Source organism: Dendrobates tinctorius, unplaced genomic scaffold (assembly GCF_039654945.1).
Source record: "Dendrobates tinctorius isolate UK_male_01 unplaced genomic scaffold, ASM3965494v1 ptg000103l, whole genome shotgun sequence".
Classification (NCBI taxonomy): Eukaryota; Metazoa; Chordata; class Amphibia; order Anura; family Dendrobatidae; genus Dendrobates; species Dendrobates tinctorius.
The window spans coordinates 43,038,725-43,056,159 of record NW_027361771.1 but is presented as its reverse complement, the minus strand read 5'-3'; the positions used below and the strand labels follow the sequence as shown (position 1 = coordinate 43,056,159).

General features: G+C 44.3%; 1 protein-coding gene across 5 annotated transcripts in view; it reads left to right on the top strand.

Annotated features, from left to right (window-relative positions):
• The window catches only part of LOC141100109 (uncharacterized), a 49,285-nt gene extending 32,315 nt beyond the window's left edge, over nt 1–16,970 (top strand). For 4 of the 5 annotated variants that reach the window (XM_073588346.1, XM_073588349.1, XM_073588345.1 and 1 more), the window contains one exon: nt 14,284–16,970. In XM_073588346.1, the coding sequence (XP_073444447.1) occupies nt 14,284–15,356 (1,073 nt within the window). In that variant the 3' untranslated portion in view covers nt 15,357–16,970. The remainder of the gene's footprint in view (nt 1–14,283) is intronic. The other variant, XM_073588348.1, reaches the window with a different exon arrangement.
• The last annotated feature ends 465 nt before the right edge of the window (nt 16,971–17,435 follow it).

The following is a 17,435-nucleotide window of genomic DNA, read 5'->3' as shown; positions in this document are numbered from 1 at the left end:
ACCTTTTTGTGGTTCTACAGAAGGATGGGACGCTGCAACCCATTCTGGATCTCAAACTGTTAAATCAGTTTACATATCAAAACTGACGGCACATCTAGAACTAGTCTGAATAGGTGCATACCAAAAAACAGCTTACATATCAAATAAGGAAATGGTTGCACTCAATTGCATCAAGGCATATCAAATATGAAATATGTGAAATACTAGAAAAAACATATGAGATACTTAGCACAAAATTTCTAGAATGCAATTGAGTGCAACCATTTCCTTATTTGATATGTAAGCTGTTTTTTGGTATGCACCTATTTAGACTAGTTCTAGATGTATCATCAGTTTTTTCTGTCATTTGTATGTTAGCTTTCTGACTGAGCACTCTGCCTTTCATCAAGCTGTGATTTTAATTACATCCAATCACATTTTGGTTCCTATCTTCCTATAAATACAGGCTTTACCATGTTATTAGCCAGAGGTTAGTTCACACTAGGCAATTAGAATAGGGACACCCGTTCAATGAGATCACCTTGACGTTGGTGAATGGGCTCACATCTTTTGGCCAAATTTTGTGCTAAGTATCTCATATGTTTTTTCTAGATTACAAAAGTCATTATGCTATTCCTATTTCACATATTTCATATTTGATATGCCTTGATGCAATTAAGTGCAACCATTTCCTTATTTGATATGTAAGCTGTTTTTTGGTATGCACCTATTCAGACTAGTTCTAGATGTGCCGTCAGTTTTTTCTGTCATTTGTATGTTAAATCAGTTTGTCAGGGTATGGCGATTCCGAATGGAATCTCTCCGATCATTTGTCGCTTCCATGGAAAAGGGAGAGTTCCTAGCATCCATCGACATCAAGGATGCTTACCTTCAAGTTCTGATCTGCCCGTCCCACCAGCAATTCACGAGGAACACTTTCCGTTCGTTGCCTTGCCCTACGGACTCCCACCGCCCCCAGGGTCTTTACCAACGTCATGGCGGCTGTCATTGCCATTCTCCACTCTCGGGGAGTAGTGGTGTTACCGTATCTGGACGACCTGCTCATCAAGGGTCCATCCCTTCCAGTCTGCGAGGAATCCGTGGAAATAACAGTAAATACACTTTCGCGCCTGGGGTGGAAGATAAACTTCGAAAAGTCTTTCCCGAAACCGGCTCTGCAGATTTCCTTTTTAGGAATGATCTTGGACACTTCCTGCGGGTTGGTCATTCTCCCTCCAGAAAAAACCCACTCCTTACAACAGGCAGCGCGGACTCTTTCCCGACCAGTTTCTCACTCCATTCGTTCAGCATGAGAGTTCTCAGAAAGATGGTGGCTGCAATGGAAGTAGTTCCATTTGCACAGTTCCATCTCCATCCCTTACAAGATGCATTGCTGTTAGCTTGGGGTAAGAACCCGTTCTCCCTGGACTGTCGGATTCTTCTTTCCCTGCGGGTCAGACATGCCCTCAGGTGGTGGACACTGAGGTCCTCCCTGAGTCAAGGGAGGTCTTTTCTCCCAGTAAGATGGTTGGTAGTAACCACCGACACAAGTCTTCTCTGCTGGGGTGCGGTCTTTCATCACCACACGGCACAGGGTCGTTGGTCGACCCAAGAGTCACGTCTCCCCATCAGCATTTTAGAGATACGAGCGTTCAGATTAGCTCTACCGAGTTTCCACCATCTCCTCGCAGGTCACCCCATCAGGATCCAATCCGACAACGCCTCGGCTATAGCGTATATCAACCGCCACGGAGATACCCGGAGCAGGATGGCCATGCACGAAGTGAGTCACATCCTCCATTGGGCCGAGACCAACCATTCGCCCATCTCAGCTATCCACATCCCGGGCGTAGAAAAATGGGCGACACATTTTCTCAGTCGCCAAGGCATTGCCTCGGGAGAGTGGTCTCTTCATCCGGAAGTCTTTCAGCAGATTTGTCATCGTTGTGGGACTCCGGATGTGGATCTCATGGCCTCAAGACTAAACAACAAGATTCCTCGATTCATTGCCCGATCGCGCGATCCATGCGCCATCGGAGCGGACACCCTAGTTCTGCCATGGCACCGGTTCCGGCTCCCGTACATCTTTCCCCCTCTTCCCTTGCTTCCGAGGGTCATCAAGAAGATCAGAGCGGAGGGAGTACCAGTGATCCTAGTCGCGCCAGATTGGCCGCGTCTAGCATGGTATGCAGAACTAATATAACTAGTCGACGACGTCCCCTGGCGACTTCCAGATCGCATGGATCTACTCTCACAGGGCCCAATTTACCACCCTGTCATTGACGGCGTGGCCGTTGAATCCTGGATTTTAGCACAGGCTGGGTTCTCTCACGACGTGATTTCCACCATGATTAGTGCTAGGAAGCCTGTGTCCATGCGCATCTATCACTGCACCTAGAAAAACCTTCTTTTCATGGTGCAAGGATCATGGTCAATCCCCTCTGGTGTTTTCCATTCCGGCCATATTGGAGTTCATTCAATCCGGATTAAAATCAGGCCTCGCGCTTAGCTCTCTCAAGGGCCAAATTTCGGCCTTGTCAGTGCCTTTCCAACGCAAAATTGCCACCAAACTTCAGGTCAAGACGTTCATTCGGGGAGTTTCCCATGTTGCGCCTCCTTATAGAAGGCCATTGGAATCATGGGACCTTAACCTGGTTCTCAGGGCCTTACAGGAGGCTCCTTTCGAACCGCTACAGGACGTGTCACTGACCGTCCTCTCTTGGAAGGTGGTCCTTCTAGTGGCAATTACGTCAATCAGACGAGTTTCAGAATTGGCAGCCCTGTCCTGCCGTTCTCCGTTCCTGAATTTTCATCAGGACAAGGTAGTTCTCAGGACGTCACCGTCATTCCTGCCCAAGGTTGTCTCCTCTTTCGATCTCGACGAGGAAATTGTTTTGCCTTCCTTTTGTCTGGCACCAGTCCATCGCATTGAGAAGGCCCTCCACACCCTGGATGTGGTTAGGGCTTTGAGACGGTACATCTCGCGGACGGCTCCCTTCCACAAGTCAGATGCCCTGTTCATACTTCCAGAGGGGCATAGGAAGGGTCTAGGCACTTCAAAAGCAACGCTAGCCATGTGGATTTGCTTAGCGATTCAGGAATCCTACCCGAGAGCTGGGGCACCGGTGCACCTCCGCTGACGCTAAGTCAGCGCTTCTCCCAGGGGCCAGAACCCGACCCCATACCTCCACTCCAGTGCTCGGCAGGCCGCGCTGTCCGGGACCATCCATGCAGGTCTTCTCATCCTCCTGGCTGATGAAGCAGAGCTGGAGGAGTTCTTAAAGGGGTATGCTCAATCGATCCTCCCTATCGCAGGGGGATGGAGAGCTATGGGGCTGATTCAGGGCATTCGGAAGCGCTGTTCCAGTCTTCTCCATTGCACTCCATGCGCTTGCCCTCGTATCCGTGGATTACCGGGACCGTAAGGATAATCACCAGAGGAATCGTCCCCAATCGTCACAGGAAAGTGTACTGGGAGGTATACTCCGCGTGCTTGCCTGTTGGTTCGCGGGAGAGCGGGCCGTAGAAAGGAACCGTCGCCCCCTTCACTCAGTTAACACCTTCATGACCCAGCCTATTTTGACCTTAATGACCTGGCCATTTTTTGCATTTCTGACCAGTGTCCCTTTATGAGGTAATAACTTAGGAACGCTTCAACGCATCCTAGCGATTCTGAGACATATTGTTATATTGGGCTTCATGATAGTGGTAAATTTAGGTCAATAGTTTTTGCGTTTATTTGTGAAAAAAAGCGGAAATTTGGCGAAAATTTCGCAATTTTCCAATTTTGAATTTTTATTCTGTTAAACCAGAGAGTTAGGTGACACAAAATAGTTAATAAATAACATTTACCACATGCCTACTTTACATCAGCACAATTTTGGAAACAAAATTTTTTTTGTTAGGACGTTATAAGGGTTAAAATTTGACCAGCGATTTCTCATTTTTACAACAAAATTTACAAAACCATTTTTTTTTTAGGGACCACCTCACATTTGAAGTCACTTTGAGGGGTCTATATGGCAGAAAATACCCAAAAGTGACACCATTCTAAAAACTGGACCCCTCAAGCTACTCAAAACTACATTCAAGAAGATTATTAACCCTTCAGGTGCTTCACAGGGACTAAAGCAACGTGGAAGGAAAAAATGGACATTTTAATTTTTCCAACAAAAATTTTCTTTAAGCATCAATTTTTTCATTTTCACATGGGCAACAGGATAAAATGGATCCTAAAATTTGTTGGGCAATTTCTCCTGAGTACACCGATACCTCATATGTGGTCCTAAGCCGGTTTGGGCGCACGGCAGAGCTCAGAATGGAAGGAGCACCATTTGACTTTTTGAATGGAAAATGTGCTGGAATATTTAGCGGTTGCCATGTCACGTTTGGAGAGTCCCTGTGTGCCTAAACATTGGAGCTCCTCCACAAGTGACCCCATTTTTGGAAACTAGACCCTCCAAGGAGCTTATCTAGATGCATAGTGAACACTTTGAACCCCCAGGTGCTTCACAAATTGATCCGTAAAAACAAAGTACTTTTTTTTTCACAAAAATTTTCTTATAGCCTCAGTTTTTTTCATTTTCACGTGGGCCACAGGGTAAAGTGGAACCTAAAATTTGTTGGGCAATTTCTCCTGAGTACACCGATACCTCATATGTGGTCATAAGCCACTGTTTGGGCGCACGGCAGAGCTCAGAATGGAAGGAGCACCATTTGACTTTTTGAATGGAAAATATGCTGGAATATTTAGCGGTTGCCATGTCGCGTTTGGAGAGTCCCTGTGTGCCTAAACATTGGAGCTCCTCCACAAGTGACCTCATTTTGGAAACTAGACACCTGAAGGAACTTATCTAGATGTGTGGTCAGCACTTTGAGCCCCCAAGTGCTTCACAGAAGATTATAACACAAAGCAGAGAAAATAAAAAATCATTTTTTTTCCTCAAAAATTATATTTTAGCAAGCTAATTTTTATTTTCCCAAGGGAAACAGGATAAATTGGACCACAAAAGTTGTAGTCCAGTTTGTCTGGAGTATGCTGGTACCCCATATGTGGGGGGGAACTACTGTTTGGGTGCACGGCAGGGCTCAGAAGTGAAGGAGCGCCATTTGACTTTTTGAATGGAAAATTAGCTCCAATCGTTAGCGGACACCATGTCTTGTTTGGAGAGCCCCTGTGTGCCTAAGCTTTGGAGCTCCGCCACAAATGACCCCATTTTGGAAACTAGACCCCATAAGGAACTTATCTAGATGCATAGTGAGCACTTTGAACCTCCCAGGTGCTTCACAGAAGTTTACAACGCAGAGTCGTGAAAATAAAAATATTTTTTTCCTCAAAAAAATATTTTTTTAGCCCACTAATTTTTATTTTCACAATGGTAACAGGAGAAATTGGACCCCAAAAGTTGTTGTCCAGTTTGTCCTGAGTACGCTGGTACCCCATATGTTGGGGGGAACCACTGTTTGGGCACACGTCGGGGCTTGGAAGGGAAGTACTGACGTTTTGAAAATGCCGACTTGATGGAATGGTCTGCGGGCGTCATGTTACGTTTGCAAAGCCCCTGATGCACCCCCCACAAGTAACCCCATTTTGGAAACTAGACTGCCCAAGGAACTTATCTAGATGTGTGGTGAGCACTTTGAACCCCCAAGTGCTTCACAGAATTTAATAACACCCAGGCGTGAAAATAAAAAATCATTTTTTTTCCACAAAAATAATTTTTTTAGCCCCCTATTTTTTATTTTCCCAAGGATAACAGGAGAAATTAGACCCCCAAAGTTGTTGTGCAATTTTTCCTGAGTACGCTGATACCCCATATGTGGGGGTAAACCACTGTTTGGGCACACGTCGGGACTCGGAATGGAGGGAGCACTGTTTGACTTCTTGAACGCAAAATTGGCTGGAATAAATGGTGGCTCCATGTCGTGTTTGGAGACCCCCTGATGTGCTTAAACAGTGGAAACCCCTCAATTCTAGCTCCAATCCTAACCCCAACACACCCCTAACTCTAATCCCAAACCTAATTCCAACCCTAACCTTAATACCAACCCTAACCCTAATACCAACCCTAACCCTATTTCTAACCCTAATTCCAACCCTAACCCTAAGCACAGTGATCAAAATAAAAAAAAAGAATCTGCAGCCGGGAAATGCCGGCGGGCGCACTGCGCATGCGCCCGCCATTCTCCAAGATGGCGGCGCCCATGCAGGAGGGACGGCGGGACACCGGGAGGCAGAGCGGGACATAGGAGGTGGGGGAGGGGAATCGGACAGCAGGGGAGACAGGAGGGAAGGGGAGGGAGAGTAGATCGTGACAGCAGCGGCCGATCGCCCCCGCCAGCCGTGTGGGGGGGGGGGTCATGTTAGTGTCTCCAGCCATGTCCGATGCTAGTGCAGCATCGGCCATGGCTGGATTGTAATTTTTCATCAATTTTCACTGATGAAATATTACTATCGCTCTGATTGGCTTTCACTTTTAACAGCCAATCAGAGCGATCCTAACTACGTGGGTGCAAAGCCACCACCTCCTGGGCTTAACTGCATGTTGTCCTGTATCTGCGGGTCGGGTGACATTTCAGTGACCCCGGTCACCCGACCCGCAGGAACGCTGTTTATAGCATAACGCCTACGGGGGCATCATGGGCCGTTTGGGCACGACTTTTCATGACGCCTACGTAGGTGTCATGGGTCATGAAGGGGTTAAGGCGCACTCTACCCGGTCAGTGGGCGCCTCTTGGGCCATTCGGCACCAGGCCTCGGCAGAGCAGGTCTGCAAGGCTGCGACTCGGTCCAGTCTGCATACTTTTACAAAACATTACCAAATTCATTCTCAGGCCTCTGCGGATGCAGCTCTCAGCAGACGCATCCTGCAATCGGCAGTACCTCAGTGTTGACTCAGTGGTACATGGGATATTAGCAGATGTGTGCTCCCACCCAGGGACTGCTTTAGGACATCCCACTATCTGTGTCCCCCAATGAGGCGTAGGAGAAATAGGGATTTTTGTGTACTCACCATAAAATCCTTTTCTCCGAGCTATTCATTGGGGGACACAGCACCCACCCTGTTTAGCCTACTGGCTCATTGTAGCATTCTTAGGTTTTGACATAGTTATGGTTATTGTTGACTGTTTAAGCTCCTACTGCTTTTTTCACCGAACTGGAGAAATCTCATCCAGCGAGAGGGTGTAAACTACAGGGCAGGAGCTAACTTTTTTTCTGGTTTACTTAGTGTCCTCCTAGTAGCAAGCAGCATAGCACCAACTGTCTCTGTGTCCCCCAATGAATGACTCGGAGAAAAGGATTTTACGGTGAGTACACACAAATCCCTTTTTTTGTATTCCTTTTTTACTTCAGCCACTAGGGGCTGCCATTTGCATTTGGGGGTATGTAAGTTTCTGAGCACGACACTTACACACCTTGTATATGGCAGCCATGTGCATAAGAGACTGAGGTTGCCGTCTGACCGCATCTCTTGTATTAAGGCTGATCCTCCTGCCTATAGCTGTGACCTGGGCTGTCCAGAGAACATCTCATTCTACTTAATGTGCATCTTATTTGAATGTCACTCAGCAACCGCAGGAAGACATCAAGTGACCTACAAAAGGAATGGCAAATGGCAGCTGGGGGGGAAGTTCACAGCAAGAACAATTCGTAACAGGCTCCTAGAGGCAGAACTCATGTCATGTAAAGGTAGAAAAAAGCCTTTCATCAATGAGAAGAAAAGGAGAGCCAGGCTGAAGTTTGCCAAAGACCATAAGGATTGGACCATAGAGGACTAGAGTAAGGTTATCTTCTCTGATGAGTCTGATTTTCAGCTTTGCCCAACTCCTGGTCGTCTAATGGTTAGACGGCGACCTGAAGAGGCTTACAAGCCACAGTGTCTTGCACCAACTGTGAAATTTGATGGAGGATCGGTGATGATCTGGGGATGCTTCAGCAAGGCTGGAATTGGGCAGGTTAATCTTTGCGAAGGACGTATCAATCAAGCCACATACAAGGTTATCCTGGAAAAACAGTTGATTCCTTCTGCTCAGGCAATATTCCCCAACTCCGAGGACTGGATTTTCCAGCAGGACAATGTGCCATACCACACAGCTAGGTCAATCAATGTGTTGATGAAGGACCACCACATCAAATCCCTGTCATGGCCAGCCCAATTTTCAGACCTGAGCCCCATTGAAAACCTCTGGAATGTAATCAAGAGGAAGCTGGATAGCCACAAGCCATCAAAGAAGAACTTAAATTTTTGTACCAGGAGTGCCATAAGGTCACCCAAAAGCAGTGTGAAACCACACTGGTGGAAAACATGCCAAGACGCATGAAAGCTGTGATTAAAAGTCATGGTTATTCCAAAAAAATTTTTGCCAGAGATAATAAATATATTTCGCTTTATAAGACCGTATTTTTCGCTTTATAAGACGCACCTGATTATAAGACGCACCTAGATTCTAGAGGAGGAAAATAAGAAAAAAAATATTTTGCACCAAATAGTGTGCAAAAAACTTTAAATAACAAAATTTTATTTTAATATAGTAGACTCAACAGCAGTATTGTGGGTAACATGTAAGAACAGTCCCATGTACCGTAACAGCTAGAGCCATGTTCTGGCTAACAAGTGAGGAGAAACTTTAATCCTCAGGCACTGCAATCTTCTAGTCAGAGAATCCCAGGAATTCCTCTTCACTGCTGTCAGAGTCTAGGAAGCTCAGGTCCTCAGTCATTGGTGTCACTTTCTTCACTGTCTTCATATAGCACACCATCTTCGGTGCCATCTAATGCATTGCTATTCCCACATTTTTTGAATGAACGTATAACCGTTTCGTCCTTCACTGATTACCATGATGATTTCACCCACTCACAAACTTGACTGATAGTGGGCCTCTTCATGCGTCCAGTTGGTGTCAGGTCATGATTGCCAGCAGCCATCCATTTATTCCACTCTTCTCGCATGTAGACTTGTTTATAGAAACTTCGAGAGGTTGCAGCTGGCTGGTAAGCCTCCCTGGAAATACCGCGAGATGAGTCTTCACTTCTTTAAACACTTTTTTTTGTGTTTTCACTAATATGTGCCCTGAACTGGTCTAGCACTAACAGGGATGTTTTTTTCAGAAGCCCTCCAGGACGTTTGGCCCACACTTTATCAACCCGTTCTCGTCCATCCTTTCTTGTGAACGTGCGCAACAACTCCTCATGGGATAGCTTCTTTGGGCATGTTCTTTCTTTTAAAAATTAACATTGATGGCAGTTTTGTGCCATCGGCACAGCAGGACAACACAACTGTGTAGTTGTTTTTTTCATGTCCTGCAGTTTTTACCGTTACGGTTTTGGCACCCTTTGCATCAACAGTCCTGTTGGATGGCACGTCAAAAGTTAGAGGGACTTCATCCATCTTCCCAATCTGGCCTAATTCATATCCATTTTTTTTTCTACTGTCAATTACAAATTTGTGGAAAGACAGAATCTTTGCTTCATATTCTTGTGGTATTTTTTGCGCAATTCTAGTTTTGGTGCGCATAGCAAGGCCACATCTCTTCATAAATCTGAAGCACCAGTGATCCAGTAAAGTCATTGATGCCTTTCTCAGCAGCAATCCGCTTGGCTTCGTATAGGATCATTTTTGTTGAGACCGAAAGGCCATTATTTCTGTGGCGTATGATCCACTCTTTTACATCCACGTCTAACTCTGGCCACTTTGCACCACGCCTACGAAGACCAGATCTGCTTTTTCCTGCTTTTTGCAGCTCATCCTCCTGTTTACTCCACTCTCATCATTTTTTCAGTTGGAGGTGGTCCAAAATGTCTCTCCGCTGCTCTGTTCCCATACTCTTTAGAGTATTTCATTCATTCATTTCATTTTTTTTTTTATATAGCGCTAACATATTCCGCAGCGCTTTACAGTTTGCACACATCATCATCACTGTCCCCGATGGGGCTCACAATCTAAATTCCCTATTAGTATGTCTTTAGAATGTGGGAGGAAACCGGAGTGCCCGGAGGAAACCCACACAAACACGGGGAGAACATACAAACTCCTTGCAGATGTTGTCCTTGGTGGGATTCGAACCCAGGACCCCAGAGCTGCAGGGCCAACCACTGAGCCACCGTGCCGCCCCTAGTATTTGATAAACTTCAGTTTAAAGGGGATTTTATATGCAAACCTTTACAGCTTTGACATTCTTTAAAATTGCCCAATATGGAGCAGCCAACTGTATGGTATTTTTCTGCAACAAATTACAGTATTGAAACAATTGTCATCTCTGTCCTTCCTAGTTATGGGGGCATTGCAACTGAGAGCATGAATGAATACGGTACTATTGCTGTAGAAAAGACATGGGCCGCACATCCAAAAATCGCAAGTTGATCTAGTGGTGTTAGGCAAAAATGTACTGTATTCATCTGAACAAGAAGTTTTTAGTTTACTGTAACATTATGGTCAGACTTATGAAGCTTACTGCCAAGTCATGGCGAATCTCAGTGTGTCCATAACTTTAAATACTGTAGCCTTAAAGGTGTGGAGCAATGTGCCGACCACCACCACAGCTACAATGAACCAGCAGGGTTGGTACCTGGTGCCCCACAGTACCCATGTTGCAAGGCTGGAGACTGCAAGAGGGGTTCCGCCTATTTTTGCTCACTAAGAGGTTCGCCGTCATGTGCTAGCGGCTTCATACAGTCTACCGTTATTACGGTAGAATGTTAAACTAAGAACCTCATGTTCAGTTTCATTTTGCCTAAGTGGCATTAGATGAACTTATGATTTTAGATGGGTGGCCCATGTCTTTCTCTACACCTATGATGAAGAAAAACATTGTTGGGGGGGATCTGCGGATGATGCAATGTTATGGGGGATCTGTGATGACGCACTGTTATGAGGATCTGTGGTGACGCACTGTTATGGGGAATGTGGTGACGCACTGTTATGAGGATCTGTGGTGATGCAATGTTATGGGGTATCTGTGATGATGAACTGTTATGGGGATCTGCGGTGACGCACTGTTATCGGGATCTGTGGTGACGCACTGTTATGGGGAATCTGTGGTGACACACTGTTGTGGATGACAGTTATGAGGGTTACACCAAATATGGCTAAAACCCCCATCATCCGTCAGAATACAACCATCGGTACAGTATATTCTGAAGGATGATGGGGGGTTGTGCTTCCCTTCAATGTGTGCTCACCTTTCCCAAGGATCGTACTTGTGGAACTGCAACACTATACATTGTGCAGGGAAAGATATCTGATTGGTGGAGGCAGCTCAGCAACAGTTCCCTCCACTAACCACTATCCATCCCTGCAGAGGAGGAAGACAATCATGCTTCACTCCCTCCTCTGCTTTAGGGCTCCGTGTGCAGTGAAGCCCAGAATCCTGCCTGCTGCCAGCTCATACTTAATTGAAATAGCGCATGCGCAGATCGAGCGCTGTGACCGAGAGCTCCATCTGCGCATGCGATGGCTCGGCGGCCATTTTCTTGAAGTCCTGTACAGCACAGGCACTGGCGCTTATTCCAGAAACTCTGGATACCGGAAGTGCAATGGCGCCGGCCTACACTGTACCACCCGAACACCGGAGAAACCGCGCCGCCTCCCCCAGCTCCTCCACTGCCCCACCGATGACCCTGCTTTTCTCCAGCCAACCCAGACCGCCCGCTCCACAGCCGCCACCGCCATAAAAAGTGAGAAATATATCACTTTTTTTTTTTTTCACTATTCCGATTGTAAGACGCACCCCCAATTTGGGGGAAATAAAAGTGCGTCTTACAAAGCGGAAAATACGGTATTTAGTATTTACATGGAAAATCCATGGATTCTACATGAAAAATCCAAAGTAAGTGCTCAGCGTAGAGCACAGGGTAGATGTGATCTAGAATGTTATGTAAAATGTTCCCAAAAAAAAAGCAAGTCATCATCCAGGTCCATCATCTGTTATGGAGAAATATAGGGGGTTTCCATGTTACTAGTAGTACAAAGGCTCTTGAAAAGCTAAATGGCTTCTCGCCACACACACACACACACACACACACACACACACACACACACACACACACACACACACACACACACACACACAGCAATTTAGCAAATTCTGCGCTCCCAAATCCAAATGCCCCCTCTCTTCTGAGCCCAAGTGTGCCTTTTGGAAGAGATGACAGCCTGCCTAATTTATGGGTGCATCACATATGGGGTATTGTGCAATTTCTCCTGAGTACATCAACACATCTTGGGGTCCACTTCCCCTGTTTAAACTTGTGAAAATAGAAAAAATTGTGGCTAAAAAAAACATTTTGTGGGAAAAAATTAAATGAGACAGTTAATGTTGTGGAGGGCCAAACCAATTGATATTTATATTAATTGTATCACTTATTCTTGATCAGAATTAAGTATGCTGACATCCCCCAATATATAATTTGAACCCATGGACAGCCCCTTTTGTATATCGTATGAGCCCCTTATACACTGTAAAAGCCCCCACAGAGCCTCCCCATATACAACATGAGCCCCACATCCTCCTTATATATATTACATGAGCCCCACACAGCCTCCCCATGTTCAGCAAGACGCCCTCATATATCCTAGATAAGGCTCACATAGCGTCCCTATGTGCAGCACAAGACCCCCATAGCTCCCGCATGTGCAGATGGAGACCCCCATGCGCAGCATGACACCACCATAGCCTCCCCATGCGCAGCATGACACCCCCATAGCCTCCCCATGCGCAGCATGACACCCCCATAGCCTCCCCATGCGCTGCACGACACTCCCATAGCCTCCACATGCCCACCCAAGCATCCCATACACATGAAAAAAAAAACGCCACATACTCGCCTTCTCCCGTTCCCCCGGTGCTCTGCTTCTGTTCCTGTCTCCAGTGCACTGACTCTCTGCAGTACACATCTGACACAATGAAATGACGTCATCGTCAGCAGTTTCACACGCTGATTGATGGAGGAAGTGGCCGGAGGCTTCTCCTCCACCAATGAAGTAAGCGCAGATGGAGACCGCGAGCGGGCGGGCACGGTGCGGCCTGTGGGCCTATGTTTTCCAGCTCCTAGACTGTCTCGGTCCGCAGGCCGTGCTGAGACAGCCAGAGGGCCGGATGTGGCCAGCGCACCGTACTTTGCCCAGGTCTGTCCTAGATGCAAGTCACAATTGGCAGCTCTGCTCCATGTTGTGGATTTATCCATTCCTAGAAAGGTTTTGGAAGCAAATATCAGTTATAATTAATGTTTATTCTTAAAGGTTTTCATCACATCCCTGTAGTAGATTCTGGGGTATGTGGAGATCCTCAAGACTGATGAGTTGGGAAAGACTAAAGTGGCAAGAATGTATATATGACAAGGAAGCTATTAGTACAACTTTGGATAGCTGAGAAAAGTCCAACTGTACAACAATTTGATTCAATAGACTGACTAATTCTGGAGAAAGGATCATATGATAAATGAGGTGCCATTGCAAAATTCAAGAAATTAGACTAATGCATCTAGAATAGTTTCTATAGAATTAACGGTTATAGTTGACGGACAGGAATAGCTGGTACGTTAATAATACATGTTGACTTCTCATATGGGGAGTAAGTTGCAAGTCAGTGCACTTGTTGTCTTTTATCCCTTTTTGGGAATTATTAAATATTTTGTGTATTTTGGAGAAGGAAGGTGGGGGTGTAATTTTGGCTACAGGTTTATCATTTGTCTTGTCTTTCTCTTGTATGTATTTTATACAAGGTTTTTTTTTTTTAAATTTTTGTTTATATGCAGGATTACCGTAACCTTATTAAACCTTTTACAGATGCTAGAAGATCGAACTAGATGACACAGTGGCACAGATTCATTAGCCTACTAAAGCTCCGAATAGGATGGGTTGCTCATGTTACCTGTAGAAATCCCAAATGTAGACATTTAGACACGGTTACCTACATGGTTTATCCAAAAGTCCCTAGCACACTAAAATTCCTACACACTGTTGTTCATTCGTCAGTTATTTCCCACAACTCCCTCATAGCCTCCTTGAGAGAGGAGCTAACAGACTTTTTTGGGTGGCTTATTTTATGGTAAACCAAAGACCAGTTATTTGAAATTCAATGGGTCCTTCTTTTCCCCGAAGTAGTCTACCAGGAGTTCCCTCCCATACATAATGTATTAAACTATTGGCTGACCATACTGATCTCAGCATGTTTGGATGACTTCACTCGCTTGTGTTTGGGAGGGCTTTACATGCAATTTTTAGTAATTTTAATATAATTTTGTAGGTAAAGTTTTCAAGACCATGAATTATGCAATCTGATTTTAAAAAATATTTTTATTTCCAGCAGGAGACCGCACCAAAAACTCAGAAGAAATTCTTGATCTAGCACTAGGCTACGGATTAGAAGATGACCATAAAATAGATGATTTTTATTTTGTACACCTCCACACCACCAATCTGAACTCCATTTTTGATCATAGAGATCTCTTATGTAGCCCTTATTGTAAAGAACCATTTTCTGAGCAATTGCAGGTTGCAAAACAAACTGTGAATCACAGAGAGGGTAAAATATATCTATGTTCAGAATGTGGGAAAAGTTTTATCCAGAAATCCGATCTTGCTGTACATGCGCGCAGTCACACAGGGGAGAGGCCATTCTCCTGTTCTGAGTGTGGGAAACGCTTTAGCTCTAAATCGGTTCTTTTTCGACACTGTAAAACTCACACAGGGGAGAAGCCATTTTCATGCTCAGAATGTGGAAAATGTTTTGCCCAGAAATCAAATTTTGTTGAACATCAGAAGGTTCACACAGGAGAGAGGCCCTTTTCATGCACAGTGTGTGGGAAATCTTTTACCCAGAAATCACATCTCCTAAAACATCATAGGACTCATACAGGAGAGAGGCCATTCTCGTGTTCAGAGTGTGGGAAATGTTTTACACAGAAAGCACATTTTGTTGAACATCAGAAAATCCACACAGGGGAGAAGCCATTTTCATGTCCAGAATGTGGGAAATGTTTTATCCTTAAGTCAGTTCTTATTGAACACCAAAGGTGTCACACAGGGGAAAAGCCATTTTCATGTTCAGTCTGTGGTAAATGTTTTGCACGGAAAAATGTTCTTTTGAACCATCAGAGAACTCACACAGGGGAGAAGCCGTTTTCTTGTCCGGAATGTAAAAAATATTTTACTCGGAAATCTGTCCTTTTTGACCATAAGAGAATTCACACAGGGGAAAAGCCTTTTTCATGCTCAGAATGTGGCAAATGTTTTACCAAGAAATCTCATTTTAGTAAACACCAGAAAGTTCACAAAGGCGAGAAATCATTTCCATTTCTGAAATGTGGAAAATCTTTCCCCCAGAATTTACATCTTCTTAAACATCAAGGGACTCGCACTGTGGAGAAGCCATTTTAATGGTCAGAATGTGGGAATTCTTTTACACACAAAGCATATTTTATTCACCAGCTCACTAAAAGCACAAACATTTTTGTGTTCAAAAGTGGGGAAAAATTGAACCCTGAAAACCATGTTTTATTATCAGGAAACTTCAGCAGAAGTATTTTTTTTTTTTAAATGGATTAAGTGGGAGAACCTGTTAGATCCCCACTATCAGTATACACTTAAATTTTTGTATTATTGAGATGCTTCACGTGCCACACTAACAATGTAGTCATTCAAGAATAAACTTTCATTCTACAGCATCGCAGATGTTAGTCTGATGGGTATCTGTTACCTTGGGCTACTTCTGCTTCAGATCTAATCGCGCTTCCCTGGGTGGAATTGACACATTTCATAATGACCCTACCATAATGGGAGGTTAACTATAGGTTTTCAATCATGCTCAAGGAGGCCCAAATAGAAGATTCAAAGGAGGACACTGCAGAATAAAAGTTCATTCTTCAATGACTGCATAATTAGTGTGGCATATCAAATACCTTATTAGAATACAGGAATTGGCATGTATGTCACGATCATATGGTTACTAACAATCGGGTACCTGACAAAAAAAACTTCCCTTAAGTTGGAGTCCACAAAAATTTTTGTTCTTGATAGTGATCAAGTAAAACAGCGGCCAGTTACATTTTCAGTTTAAGGGTTCTTACACACTGCGTTTAGGCCCCCTATTCGATGACCCCGTTGGGCCTTACGTCTGAACCCCATTCAAAACTGGATTTGGACATATGTGCCAACGGGGCCATAAACTATAATGGTGTCGGCAGAGGGAACGTGCACTAATTTTTGGGCTTATACGCTCACTAGAAGTGGACACGCAGACGCAGTCTACTACGTCTGAGTGTCCGCCTCCAGTAGGCATACGTTCCCGAAAATGATGCACGACAGGGCTCGCGTTCGCTCTGTCAGCACCATTATATCCTACGCATATGTCGGAATCCGGTTTTGTTGGGGTAGTTAGGACGAAATCCTTGACGGGACACACCTACTTGAAGATAAATGCAATTGGAAGGCACACTACAGAACAAATTTTGATAAATAAAAAAGTACCTTGTTGGTGCTATTTTGGCTGTGCCAAAGTTTAGGCATGTATGGGAAAAATCCTGTAAAGGCAACATGCTTTCAAAAAATAGTTTTAATAGTTTGTTTATCAAATCACAATGGAAAATGGAGGGGGGGGAGAGTGAAATCTAAATTAGATCTTTTTGCCTTAAAAAATGGCATCAATACTGTGAGGACCTGTATTTTGCTGTACTTTTGAATGTCACCATTGATTTTACCATATTTTGTACTGGAAAATGGTAAAAAAATTCCAAGTGTTGTGAAATTGCAAAAAAAAAAGTGTAATTCTACAATTGTTGTTTTTTTTTTGTTTGTTTTGTTTTTTTTGCCATGTTCACTAAATGCTAAAACTGGCCTGCCATTATTATTCTCCTGGTCAATACAAGTTCGCAGTTACCAAACCTGTATCTGTTCTTTTTTTTTTTTTTTTTTATTATTATTATTATTTAAGTGATGAAAAAAGAAAGTCCAAAGGTTGATTAAAAAAAAATAAAAGGCGCCATTTTCTCAATACCCGTAGCGTCTCCATTTTTCAGGGGCTGGGTGAGCGCTTATATTTTGTGTGCTGAGCTGACATTTTTTATACCATTTTGGGGTAGATACGATGTTTTGATCGCCTTTTATTGCAATGTTATGGCAACCAAAAAATGCATTTCTGCCTTTTTTTCCTCGTTGCACCGTTTACCGATCGGATTATAGTTTGATCGGGCGTTTCTGAACTCGGATAACGTGTATATTTTATTTATTTTTTGTTATTTTGAATTATGGTAAAAGGGGGGTGATTTGAACTTTTATAATTGTGTAACTTCAATATTAAAACTTTTTTTTTTATACTTTTTATTTGCTTCAGTAGTCTCCTTAGGAGACTTGAAGCTGCGATCTTCTGATCGCTTGTGCTACACATAGCAGGGTAGCGCTCATTGAAATCTGCAATGACCAGCACGGCGGTCTCCTACAGATGGGCATGGTTTGTGAAAC